Source organism: Rhinoraja longicauda, chromosome 12 (genome assembly GCF_053455715.1).
Source record: "Rhinoraja longicauda isolate Sanriku21f chromosome 12, sRhiLon1.1, whole genome shotgun sequence".
NCBI lineage: Eukaryota > Metazoa > Chordata > Chondrichthyes > Rajiformes > Arhynchobatidae > Rhinoraja > Rhinoraja longicauda.
The window spans coordinates 24,942,176-24,954,894 of NC_135964.1; the positions used below are offsets into that span (position 1 = coordinate 24,942,176).

The 12,719-nt window shown below is 40.7% G+C and overlaps 1 protein-coding gene across 2 annotated transcripts in view; it reads left to right on the forward strand.

The window, feature by feature from the left end:
* kdm6a (lysine (K)-specific demethylase 6A) overlaps positions 1–12,719 on the forward strand; it is a 172,451-nt gene that overhangs the window by 85,120 nt on the left and 74,612 nt on the right. For both annotated transcript variants that reach the window (XM_078409220.1, XM_078409221.1), the window contains exon 8: positions 5,591–5,625. In XM_078409220.1, the coding sequence (XP_078265346.1) occupies positions 5,591–5,625 (35 nt within the window). The remainder of the gene's footprint in view (positions 1–5,590; positions 5,626–12,719) is intronic.

A 12,719-nucleotide genomic window follows, 5' to 3' on the forward strand; every position in this document is an offset into this window, starting at 1 on the left:
CTAGGCTAAAGTTTTTAATGCTGTGCTGAGTGAAAATGTAATCTCTCCGATGAGAGGTTGAGCTGAGGCTCTGTATTTGCTCGTGACAGATCCAGAGGCGCCTTTTAAAAAAGAACGGGTAATTAACCTGGTAAGGATCTTGGCTATATCTGACACACTATCAGAGTAATTAAGCGAATGATTTAATATTCCTTGCAGGATCTTGCAAATTAGTTGCTGTTGCTCTCATGTTGCAGCAGCAACTTCAAAAGTATTCCATTGGTGTATTTGATACAGTTGTCTATGGTGATGTTTATTTGTATCGCGGGATAATAACACTCTTTGACTGTGGAGTTGTATCATGGGATAAACTGTGTCGGGTCAAACAGTTGTATCTGGGTTAAATAACAATTTGTACAGATGTAAATGGTACCAATATATAACTGCTCTTCGGTAAAGGTTATTGCTAGGAGTATGATTTAGTCATTCTTATTTAACACCTGTATAATAAATTACTGATTATTTGCATACTCCACTAAATTTTTATTGACATAAATTTGAATTTTAGATAAATATTCAGTAAGTGGCGTCAAATAAGGCTGGATCCTCGCTCCACACTCTTTGGGATTTTCTTCGCTCTGCTCCTGAAACATGCCTTCGGCACCACAACAGAGGGGATCTACCTGCGTACTAGATCAGATGGCAGGCTTTTCAACCTCACCCGCCTCAGAGCCAAGACAAAAGTATGTGAAGCTCTCATCAGAGACATGTTGTTCGCCGATGACGCAGCAGTTGTGTTCCACACCCAGCAGGAACTACAGTCACTGATGGACCGCTTCTATCGGGCTGGCAAGGACTTGCTGGGCTGACCATCAGCCTGAAGAAGACGAAAGTCCTGGGGCAGGATACAGAGGCACTGCCTGTCATCACCATCGATGACTATGAACTTGATGCCGTCCATCAGTTCACGTACCTCGGCTCCACCATCACCGAAAACCTCTCCTTGGACACAGAGATTGACAAGAGGATCGGGAAGGCAGCTGCAACTCTCGCTCGACTCACAACTCGAGTGTGGACCAACCCAAAGCTGTCAGTGAAGACAAAGATAGCAGTCTACAACACCTGTGTCAACAGCATGCTGCTGTACGGCATTGAGGCATGGACTACGTATGCCAGACTGGAGAGAAGACTCAACACCTTCCACCTTGGAAGCATCCGCCGTATCCTGGGTATATCCTGGTAAGACAGAGTATCCAACGCCGAGATTCAGTCTCGCGCTGGGCTTCCGAGTATGTACACTCTACTCAGGCAGCGCAGATTGCGGTGGCTGGGCCATGTACGCTGTATGGAGGATAGCCGTATTCCAAAAGACATCCTCTATGGAGAGCTGACATCTGGGAGGAGAACCATCGGCTGCCCCCAGCTACGTTACAAGGATGTCTGCAAGAGAGATTTGAAGGCGCTCGACATCGATGTGGAGTCCGGAGAGCCTTGCAGCTTCACCCAGTACGAGGTGGAGAGGTACCCTGAACCAACATCTTATAACAGGGGAAGAGGAACTGATGAACGCAGCGGCAGACAAGCTGGCACGCAGAAAGGAGCGCAGCAACTTCAACAAACCAGAGACCACACACAAATGTGACCTTTGCGACAGAGACTGTCACTCCCGCCCGCATTGGTCTCTTCAGTCACAAGCGACGCTGCTCTAGCCGAGGTTTGGAGCAAGCAGCCAACTAGGATGCATCACCCATGGTCAGCCATGACCGAGGGGGGCCTAAGATGTGTTAATTGTAATGAGAGGATTACCACGTCCAAGTTGTGTGTGCTATTTTTTTTTAAACAATTTACGTGATATCAAGTAAGAATTTCATTATTCTGTCTGGGACATGTGACAATAAAACACTCTTGACTATCTTAAAATCTAGTGACATATGATTACAGAATATTTCTGATTTGTTTGTTATATGCACCAGGATGCAATGAAATTCATTGTTTGCCTGAAGTTCATAGAGTAGATAGACACAAAGCTGGACAGGCATGACAGGCAGCATCTCTGGAGAGAAGGTAATGTTTTGGGTCGAGACCTTCATCAAACTGGTTAGCGATAAAGGAAATGAGAGATACAGATGATGTAGAGAGATAAAGAACAATGAATGAAAGATATGCAAAAAAGTAACAACGATAAAGCAAGCAGGTGTTTGTTGGGTGAAAACGAGAAGCTTGTGCAACTTGGTTGGGGGAGGGATAGAGAGAGAGAGAATGTTGGGGCTACCTGAAGTTAAGAGAAATCAGTATTCATAAAACTGGGCTGCAAGTTGCCCAAGGGAAATATGAGATGCTGTTCCTCCAATTTGCGTTTAGCCTCACTCTGACTATGGAGGAGACCCAGGTCAGAAAGGTCTGTGTGGGAATGGGAAAGAGAATTAAAGCGTTTAGCAACCAGGAGTTCGGGTAGATTCATGTGGACTGAGTGATGGTGTTCAGCGAAACGATCACCCAGTCTGCGTTTGGTCTCGCCGATGTATAAGAGTCCAGATGACTCAACGTGAACAACGGATAGAGTAGATGAGGTTGGAGGAGGTGCAAGTGACCTCTGGTTTGGGTGGAAAGGGAAGAGTTAACCAAGGAGTTGCGGAGGGAACGGTCTCTGGAAGGTGGAAAGAGGTGGAGATGGGAAGATGTGATTAGTGTTGAGATTCCGTTGGAGGTGGCGAAAATTTCGGAGGATTATGTGTTGAATGCGACGGCTGATGGGGTGAAAGGTAAGGATTAAGGGGACTGTCTCTGTTGCAACTAGGGGGGCATGGGTGGAACTGCGGGGTACCAAGGAGACACGAGTGTGAGTCTCATCTATGATGAGAGAGGGGAACCCCTTTACCCTAAAAAATGTGGACAGCTCGGATGTCCTGGTATGGAACACCTTATCTTTGGCGTAGATGCGGCGTAGACAGAGGAATTGGGAGTAGGGGGATAGAATCTTTGCAGGAAGGAAGGTGTGAGGAAGTGCAGTCGAGATAGTTGTGGGAGTCAGTGAGTTGTGAATAGGCATTATACATGGTAATGACAATACAGCGAAGAATGCAAGACAACAGAATGTTACAAAAATGGTGATGTTATTTGAAGCAGTACAAAATAAAAACTAAAGTGCCATAATGCAATAACCAAATGAGGTAGAGGTGAGAGTACGTGGCAGCACCTCCGTGAAGTGGTTGTGGAAGAGGTGATTAGTTTGGGAGTCTGAGAGCAGTGGGGAAGAAGCTGTCCTTAAGTCTGGAAGGCAGGTGTTTCATTTCACAGAAAGATTTCATTAACTTCAACAAAAAATATTTATAAACACAGGTTAAATTACTTCAAACTATATAATTTGTACTCCACCCGCTCTGCTCAAAGCCGCTAATTTCCAGGCCAGTACTAGGTAGTTATCTTTCCCTGACTACTTCTCTTTGGTGAGGCAAAGTAAACCATTTTGGAAGTAGATTAACATTTGGACTAAGATTTTGAGTACTCTAGGAAGAAATATTAGTATTTGATAGAATTATTGACAAAATTTTATCAAACACCAAATCCATTTTGTGTCCAGTAATTTTCAGTTGGTATTTTTTGATAGTTTGGTACACTTTTACATTTTACAGAACTTTTGTCTTGCCATTACTGCTTCTCGTGCATCTCTCCATTTGTACAAATGTAACTGAAACCATGAAGCTGTGTTTTTCTCTGCATGCTGAACAGATCGTTCTAATTGAGCCTAATGCACAACAATACAATTTAACTGGTTACCTTGTGAACTTTTTGATTTAAAAAAAAAACATTTGCGTAAGAGTTTCTTCTGCTCCACTCAGCAGAAATAGGTATTCTGGCTACAACATGCATGACCATTTAAGTGCTTTTCGTGCAGAAGTAGTAATGAAACAAAAAACTTACATCCATTCCTGAATATTTCCAGGAGTGTGATTTTTTTTTTTACATTGAATTACTTATTAAATCTTGAAAAAAAAACATCTGTCCAAAAGGGCAAGCAGTTGTTAAATTGTGTTTTTATTCTTAATCTGTCGTCCAATTGTTCAGAAATCCTGATAGTTTGGCATCTCGCTCACTTGTTTACAGTGTGAGCAGACGTTCGGGATTGGGGCGTGTGGAGAGTGTGGCTGGTGCCAGTGTTTGACATGTGGGCCAGTGTATTGGACTTCAGAAGGCTCGGTATCAGGGATGTGGCTATATTTACACCTGTAACAAGGGTTCAGAATTCTTGAATATTTCCAGTTCAATTTAAACTCACTAGGTTCACTGGAAAATTTATTTTACTACTGTGCAATCCTTTTTCAAAAGGAAATATAAGCAAAGTGTGTTATTAAGGATGATATCCATTCATACAGAAAATCTGGCCTGAGGGTGCTGGTTTGTCAGGGTTCCACTGCGTTAGAATTTTGCTCTTCCTTTGCATCCTGTCGTACCTTTCTCTTCATCCTGAAAAAAGCACATTCCTTTTCCATTTTCTTTCCGAACTTAGCTGTCTCTGACTTTTTGCAATTAATGTGTTCTAAGTTTTGCTGGTAGCCTGCTGTTGTTTTAATAATTTATCTTGTTTTATGCATACTCTAAAAAGCAACCTGCCCATTATATTCAATCCCTGCCACTTGCAGCTTGCTCCCATGTAAACCACTAATTCAATTCAGCGTTGTATGAATTTTATTTGTTCTTGATACTGTTTGAATTTTATTTGTTCTTGATACAAAGTTGTGACTGACAGATTGTGTGCACTGCTTGCTTTTAAAAAAAACCCAATGGCACTCTGCAGCACTTTTACCACTGCTTATAGAAAACTGCTCTAAAGCCATGTGTGAACATTTAAATAAATTCTGCCACTAATTGCATGTCACTTTCACACTTACATTCCACCATTATGCAATTAGCCTTCCACCTGCTTTCCATCTCTCTCATTGCATTTACCATCTCCCCATACTCCCATAAAGATCTTGAAACATTTTTTTTAAAAATTGCCTCCTAGCCACTGTACGCACTTGCTACATGTTCCACATGAAGGAGAGTAATACTTCCTTGACTCGGCACTTTGGGACAACTCAACACCATATATAAATTCTAATCTTTGTGATTTGTGAACATTTATAATGCAATGTTATAATTTTTAATTGAGAAGCATCTAAAACAACATTTGATATGTAACAAAACAAATGAAAGCACGTAGAAATAACGTGGATCTAAAAATACTGCATGCAATTGCATTATCGTTGAAATGAAAATCTTATTCTCAATGCCACTGAATTACGGTGATTGCATAATGTTACTTGAAGAATGATGTAGCCTCTGTGACTTGGTGATTATCATCTTGGGAAATCTATTAGAATGTTTAGATGTCTCATTTGCAGGGATATTTCTATGCCAGTACCTGGTGCATGAATGGTTTTTTTCAGCAACTGTATTTGGAAATTCTTTTCATGGATGGATTTCATTGGTTGTTGCCACATTTCTAGATTTCTGGTTTTATATTTGTTTTATATTTGTCACCCCCTGTCATTTAAGTATATGTGCAGTATTTTAAATTGAATTGTTTAAAGTATCAACTACTAAAATTGATCTTTATTATTATTTGCAGTTCAGTTCCATGTTGCTCACTTGTATGAAATCCAGGTAAGCCATCCTCTTATCTGCTTTTTAAAATGGTTCTTTCAATTTGCTTCTGGGTGAATTTGTGTGCCTAATCCAAGTATTGAGGATATTTGGGTGCATGTGAGTGACATTGATGAGGTAGGATATTGACAGGTTGCAAATGGGTGATGAAGAGAATAATTTAAGTGATGATATTTGATTAGGGAAAATGAGTAAGGGATATGTGGGAAGGGAGATGTGTGGGGAAGCATGGCGGAAGGAAGTGCTTGAGAGCGGAATATGAATGAGGATGTTTGAGGAGGACAGTGCATGGGGAAGAGCAAGTATTTGATGTTTTGGGATCTTGGTGAAGGTGACCATGTCGTGATTGGATCAAAAGAAATGAGTGATATGTGGTGAAAGGAGGCAGCATTGGGAAAGATCAGTGAGTGAAACAAGTGTGATGGGAGAAACAAAGATTATTGCATAGCATGAATAGAGGAGTAAGCAAGGTGTGGGGAAAGCCAGCCCAGTTTGATGGAGGAGAGCAGGCTAGAGGAAGGTAAACTGGATTATACTGGCCAAGGTGCAGGGCCACCGGTTAATTCAACCGGTTCTCTAGTTTTGAATTATTTAGTTATTTTTGTTTTCCTGTTTCATAGAAACATCGAAACATTAAAAAAAGGTGCAGGGGAGGCCATTTGGCCCTTCGAGCCAGCACCGCCATTCATTGTGATCATGGCTGATCATCTACAATCAGTAACCTGTGCCTGCCTTCTACCCATATCCCTTGATTCCACTAGCCCCATGAGCTCTATCAAACTCTTTTAAATTCATCCAGTGAATTGGCTTCCACTGCCTTCTGTGGCAGAGAATTCCACAAATTCACAACTCTTTGGGTGAAAAGGTTTCTTCTCACCTCAGTTTTAAATGCCCCCCCCCCCCCCCCCCCCTTTTTTTAATTCTTAGACGGTGTCCCCTGGTTCCGGACTCCCCCAACATTGGGAACATATTTCCTGCATCTAGCTTGTCCAGTCCTTTTATAATTTTATACGTCTCTATAAGATCCCCTCTCATCTAAACTCCAGTGAATACAAGCCTAGTCTTTCCAATCTTTCCTCATATGACAGTCCCTCCATCCCAGGGATTAACCTTGTGAATCTACGCTGCACTGCCTCAATAGCAAGGACGTCCTTCCTCAAGTTAGGAGACCAAAGCTGCACACAATACTCCAGATGTGGTCTCACCAGGGCCCTATACAACTGCAGAAGGACTTCTTTGCTCCTGTACTCAAATCCTCTCGTCATGAAGGCCAACATGCCATTAGCTTTCTTCACTGCCTGTTGTACTTGCACGCTTACTTTCAGTGACTGGTGTACAAGGACACCAAGGTCTCGTTGCACTTCCCCATTACCTAATCTGACACCATTGAGATAATCTGCCTTCTTATTTTTGCCGCCAAAATGAATAACCTCACATTTATCTACATTATACTGCATCTGCCATGCATCTGCCCACTCACTCAACTTGTCCAAGTCACCCTGCAACCTCCTAACATCCTCTTCGCAGTTCACACTGCCCCCCAGCTTTGTGTCATCCGCAAACTTGCTAGTGTTCCTTCTAATTCCATCATCCAAATCATTAATATATATTGTAAATAGTTGCGGCCCCAGCACCGAGCCTTGCGGCACTCCACTCGCCACTGCCTGCCATTCTGAAAAGGATCCGTTTATTCCTACTCTTTGCTTCCTGCCCGCCAACCAATTCTCTATCCATGTCAATACCCTACCCCCAATAGCATGTGCTCTAATTTTGCTCACCAACCTCCCGTGTGGTACCTTATCCAAGGCTTTCTGAAAGTCTAGATACACTACATCCACTGGCTCTCCTTCATCCATTTCCATAGATAAAAATCTTCTCGTCACTGTTTGAATTCTCCTATTACAGAAAGCACACTCTCCAATCTAAAATTTAGCTGTTTCATACACCAAATCATAAATTTACCCATGTGATTCTAATTAAATGCACGGTAGCGCAGCGGTAGAGTTGCTGCTTTACAGCGAATGCAGCGCCGGAGACTCAGGTTCGATCCTGACTACGGGTGCTGCACTGTAAGGAGTTTGTACGTTCTCCCCGTGACCTGCGTGGGTTTTCGTCGAGATCTTCGGTTTCCTCCCACACTCCAAAGACGTACAGGTATGTAGGTTAATTGGCTGGGTAAATGTAAAAATTGTCCCTAGTGGGTGTAGGATAGTGTTAATGTACGGGGATCGCTGGGCGGCACGGACTTGGAGGGCCGAATAGGCCTGTTTCCGGCTGTATATATATGATATGATATGATATGTTTGATTAAGTTTTGGAAATCTGCATTGGACCAGATTTAACATTAATTGACTCATTTACGTACATGATAATATATTTAAAACATATGCAGACTGCTCCTATTTTCATATCCATATAATTAAGCGTGTTTTAATCAATGCACTGTAATTCAACATTTGTCGAGTCATTTATTTGCCAATGGAATTATGTGGCAGACATTAGGTACGCATTTTGGTGGATTTTACGAAATCCGGTTCTTTTCATAGCATCTGATACTGCATTCATGGAGGAAAGGATGAAATCTGTTGGAAGATTTTTGCAGATGCAAAAACTAAATTGCTGTATTTTTACAATTAGTTTACTTTCTTCCTCCTAGAATGGTTAGTTTTAATTTTTATTGCATTCCATTTTATTTAAAATTCAAAATAAACATAATGTCGGAAGTGCCATGGCTTAAGTTGCTTTGCAAAAGTGGAAAGAAAACTGGTTGGAAATTACGGATACCCGTCTCAAAACCTATTATAAGCACTCTAGGACTGTCTCTTGTATTCCCAATGCAAACAATAATATTTTTGTATGGAACAAGAAGAAATAGTCAAGTAAAAAACATCATCTTTGTACATGTAATGTATATAATATATCTTATTTTCTTGGGTTTCAGCTTAGAACTAATCAATTAGAATTAGAGTTCCAAATAAGAATTAACTGATCGAGAAAGTTCAAGAAACACTCAAGACATCCTTTATAACTATGCTCTTACATTTGATGTTTACTTGATAATTTTCTTGCCACAAAATTTAGTTTTATTGCTAGTTTGCAATTCCACAAGTACTATTTGCATGAGAATACTTCACAAAAATGATAATTTTATGCCTGAACCTCGAATATGAAATTTAAATGGCTATTGATCGGTGTCTGACCCGACCCAGTATGTGGCTCCTTAAGAAGGAAAGACTTGGAATTTTGTTTCTATATCCCAAGATAAAGAGCATCTTAATACTTTCTTGCACAGACGGCCTAGTCCATATAAGCAACTATGTATTTCTAATGAGAGTGCGTCTTTATCTCTGACTTTCAATATTTTTGATATTTAAATCCAAAGCGTTTAATTTTTCTCGATGACAATATTTTGCCCAGAAAATAAAGTAGTGCAATAAATATAGCTGCTTTGTGTTGGGATGATCATATTACCTAATGGACCATTGTACTATGCTGGTAGTTTGTAGGATATTGTACAAAAGCACATTGTTGATGACATAAAGATCAAACACACAGATGTTTTTAGAGAGCTGTGGAAGCATATGTATTACCCCATATTTTCCATTAATATATGAAGGCAAGCAAGATGGTTAAGGACAGAATCTATCTTGTGTAGCTACAGATGTTTTGCCTTGCATTGTTTGCCACTTAAATGCCCCTCCCAATTGCCATACCGACCTGTCTGTCCTTGGTCTCCTCCATGCCAGAGTGAGGTCACTCGCAATTTGGAAGAACTGCACTCGTATTCTGCTTGGGTAATCTACAACCCAATTGTATGGATATTGAATTTTCCAATTTCAGGTAACCCAGCCCCCCCCCCCCCCCCATATCTACTAAGCTCTCCCCCTCCCCACAGAAATACACATCTTAGTTTTATCCACTATCTTTAGCGCTCAATCCCTCCTATCTCCTCCATCTGCTCATCACTTACCCCTTCCCTTCTGCCCATCATCCCTCCCTTTGGTTCCACATTTCATTCTTCAACTTATTTTCTTATCAGATGTCACCATTTGCAGCCTTTTGTCGTCTCGACTTACTTGACCTTGGTTACTGTTTCCACCCTTCTCCCATCCCGCCCTGACTCAGCTGCCAATCAACCTCTGCTTAGCTGAATCCACCTAACATGTACCAGGTTTTGCACCACCCCCTTCCTTTGCCTCTTTCTACCTCTATCTCTTCTCTCCAACCCAAAATATTAACTGCCCATTTCCCTCCACAAATACCATTAATCCGCTGAGTTCCTCCAACACTTAATTTTTGTTCAAATTTTGCGAAACTGCATTCTCTTGTGCCTCAGTAAATCTTAAGACAGTTGAGAATAGGGATTAGACTGGACCTTGGTGGAATGTACAAACATGAAGGATGGTAAATGACAATATTATTTGGCATGAGCTGCAGAGAGGAAATTGCGAGTAGCCTTTATGGGATCAATACACATCTGATATTTGGGGTTCATTTAAAGACCACCTGATCAGAATTCCAGGTTGGTATATTCTAGCAAGGAGGCAATGCAAGGATGGCACAATAAGAGAAACATGGATGACAGGAGAGGTTGCAGATTTGATCAATAATACAAAAGCACGTATATGTCAGATTGAGAAAGATGAAGTTCGACAGGTCCATGGAGAAATAAAGCAAGCAGGAAATAACTCAAGCAGGGAATTAGGGCCAGAAGGAGCATGAAATGTCATTGCCAAGCCAGATTGAAGAGAATCCCAAGTTTTTTATGCATACATAAAAAAACAGTGTGTAACTAAGAAGAGGGGAGGACCACTCAATGATTAAAGGTGGGAATTTATGCTTGTCATCAGATGAAGAAGTGAGTATGAAACACGTACAGATAGTTCTGCTAAAATGTACATTCCCATAAACAAATTTCATTAAACACGAGTGATGAATTAGGGTAGGCTAATTAAATCAAATGGACCAAGTTTGTTATAATGCTATTTCAATCAGGAACTAGAGACCTTTGAAAAGTTACTGTAAATCTCGCTTGGGGTTAAAAAAAAAACAGTGTAGAGGGAAAAAATCTGTTTGCATGTAACCGTGTTGCAATGATCAGACACCATTGTCTTAAGGATATCATCAAAGGCCACTGGTGGCCAATTGAAAATGACAAGCAATCACTTATGTTGTGCAATGAAACTCTAAAACAATATAACTCAACTTTCAGTATTTTTAGCTTGCAACAATAAAAATATATTGTTGCTATTAAAAAAAACTATTTTTTGAAAATCCTGTGGAAAAATAACCTATTGCTAGTCTGAAATTCTTCAGCCCACAACACCCATGCCCCATTGACACTTTTTTAAATAATGAGATTTTCTATAACGCAAGATTTTTTAGCAGAACAACCTGTACTTTGCGTCACTATTCACCATGGAGCCAGACATGGGGATAGTGAGATCAAGAGGGTATACTAATATGCTAAGACATTTTGAGAGCAAGGAGGAGATTGATGTTGGGTCTCTTGAAGAGGATTAAGGTGATGCCCGAAGGGTCTGTTGGATTCTATCCCAATTTTTATTGAGATAAGCAAAAGGGGAGATTGTTGGGGCTTATATGAAGATGTTTGTATCCTCTCTAGCCACAGCCATGGTCCTGACACCCCCCCCCCCCCCCCCCAGCAGTAGTTTTAACCAAAATTTGTCTGTTGGTATATAGTACTGAAACAAATCTTGCCCCATCATCACAACTATCCCTTTTGGTTGCATTAACTCCCTACTCCCTAATTCCTCAAATTTCAAATTCTCATCCACATCTTTAAATCATGTAGATTAACACAAAATGCTGGGGTAACTCAGTGGGACAGGGAGCATCTCTGGAGAGAAGGAATGGGTAATGTTTTAGGTCGAGACCCTTCAGACGCAACGTCACCTATTCCTTCTCGCCTGAGATGCTGCCCATCCCGCTGAGTTACTCCAGCATTTTGTCTACCTTCGGTTTAAACCAGCATCTACAGTTTCTTCCTACACATTTCGTCTTTAAATTATATCATTGGTTTGGCCCACAATTTTGCATTATCTCTGCTATCCATAAAACTCAGTTCAATTCTACCACAGCTACACAATGTGACAGCAACAACTATGTATCCCATAGCTCTTTTGTGACACAATTTTTAGACAGTGCAAATCAAGAGTGTGACCTTTTATTTGACTGGCTGAATGAAACTACAACAGAATTGGATATGATTGAGCACCAAGGAAGCAGCTTGAATGGCACCCTATCCACCACATTGTCATGACCACCATTACACCATGGGTTTAATCGGTGCTATCTGCAAAATGTACGGCAGCTACTCGTCAAGACCATTCCAAAGATTCTTGCCAAAGCTGTGACTAACACCAAGGTGGGCATGGTTAGTAGTCACAGGGGCAAACCACCACCTGTAAGCTGCTTTTAGTGTCACTCACCACTCTGACCTGGAACTATAAGGCAGCAGTGATTCAAGAAGGTGGAACCACAGTCTCAAGTACAGTTGAGAAGGGCAATACATGCTGCCCTTGCCTGCCACGCAAACATCTTGAGAAGTTAATACATTTTTAAAAAGATGGAGATTTATACTGTGTATTCTTGACTTTGCAAGTCATTACTTAAAAGTGAAAACATGGGTAATTAATAATGTGTGATTCATGGAATAATGAGCGGTAGTGGAATTCATTTCTCATGTCAAAGAGCAACTTGGATTATCTCTAATTAAAGCTGACATGCATCAGAAGAACTGATGTTAATCATCTCAAATTGCTGTAAAATCATAATATAATTTGCAACAAATGGGGGTCACAGGAATATTGCTTATTTATATAATAATTACAATATACAAGCTAATTATTTGAAAATGACGTAGCACAAGCATTAAATTTACAAGTATTACAGAACTTTGATGCTTTAGAAAATCGCAGTCACATGTGTAATAAAAAAAAATAGTCTGACCTCTGATTTGCCCCTCTGACCTCTGTATCTGTTAAATAATTTAAAACTTGGTGATAGAGATTGCAAATATTATTTCAAGAATGAAATGTAACAATATATGTTTTTTGCTGCAATTTTTGTGG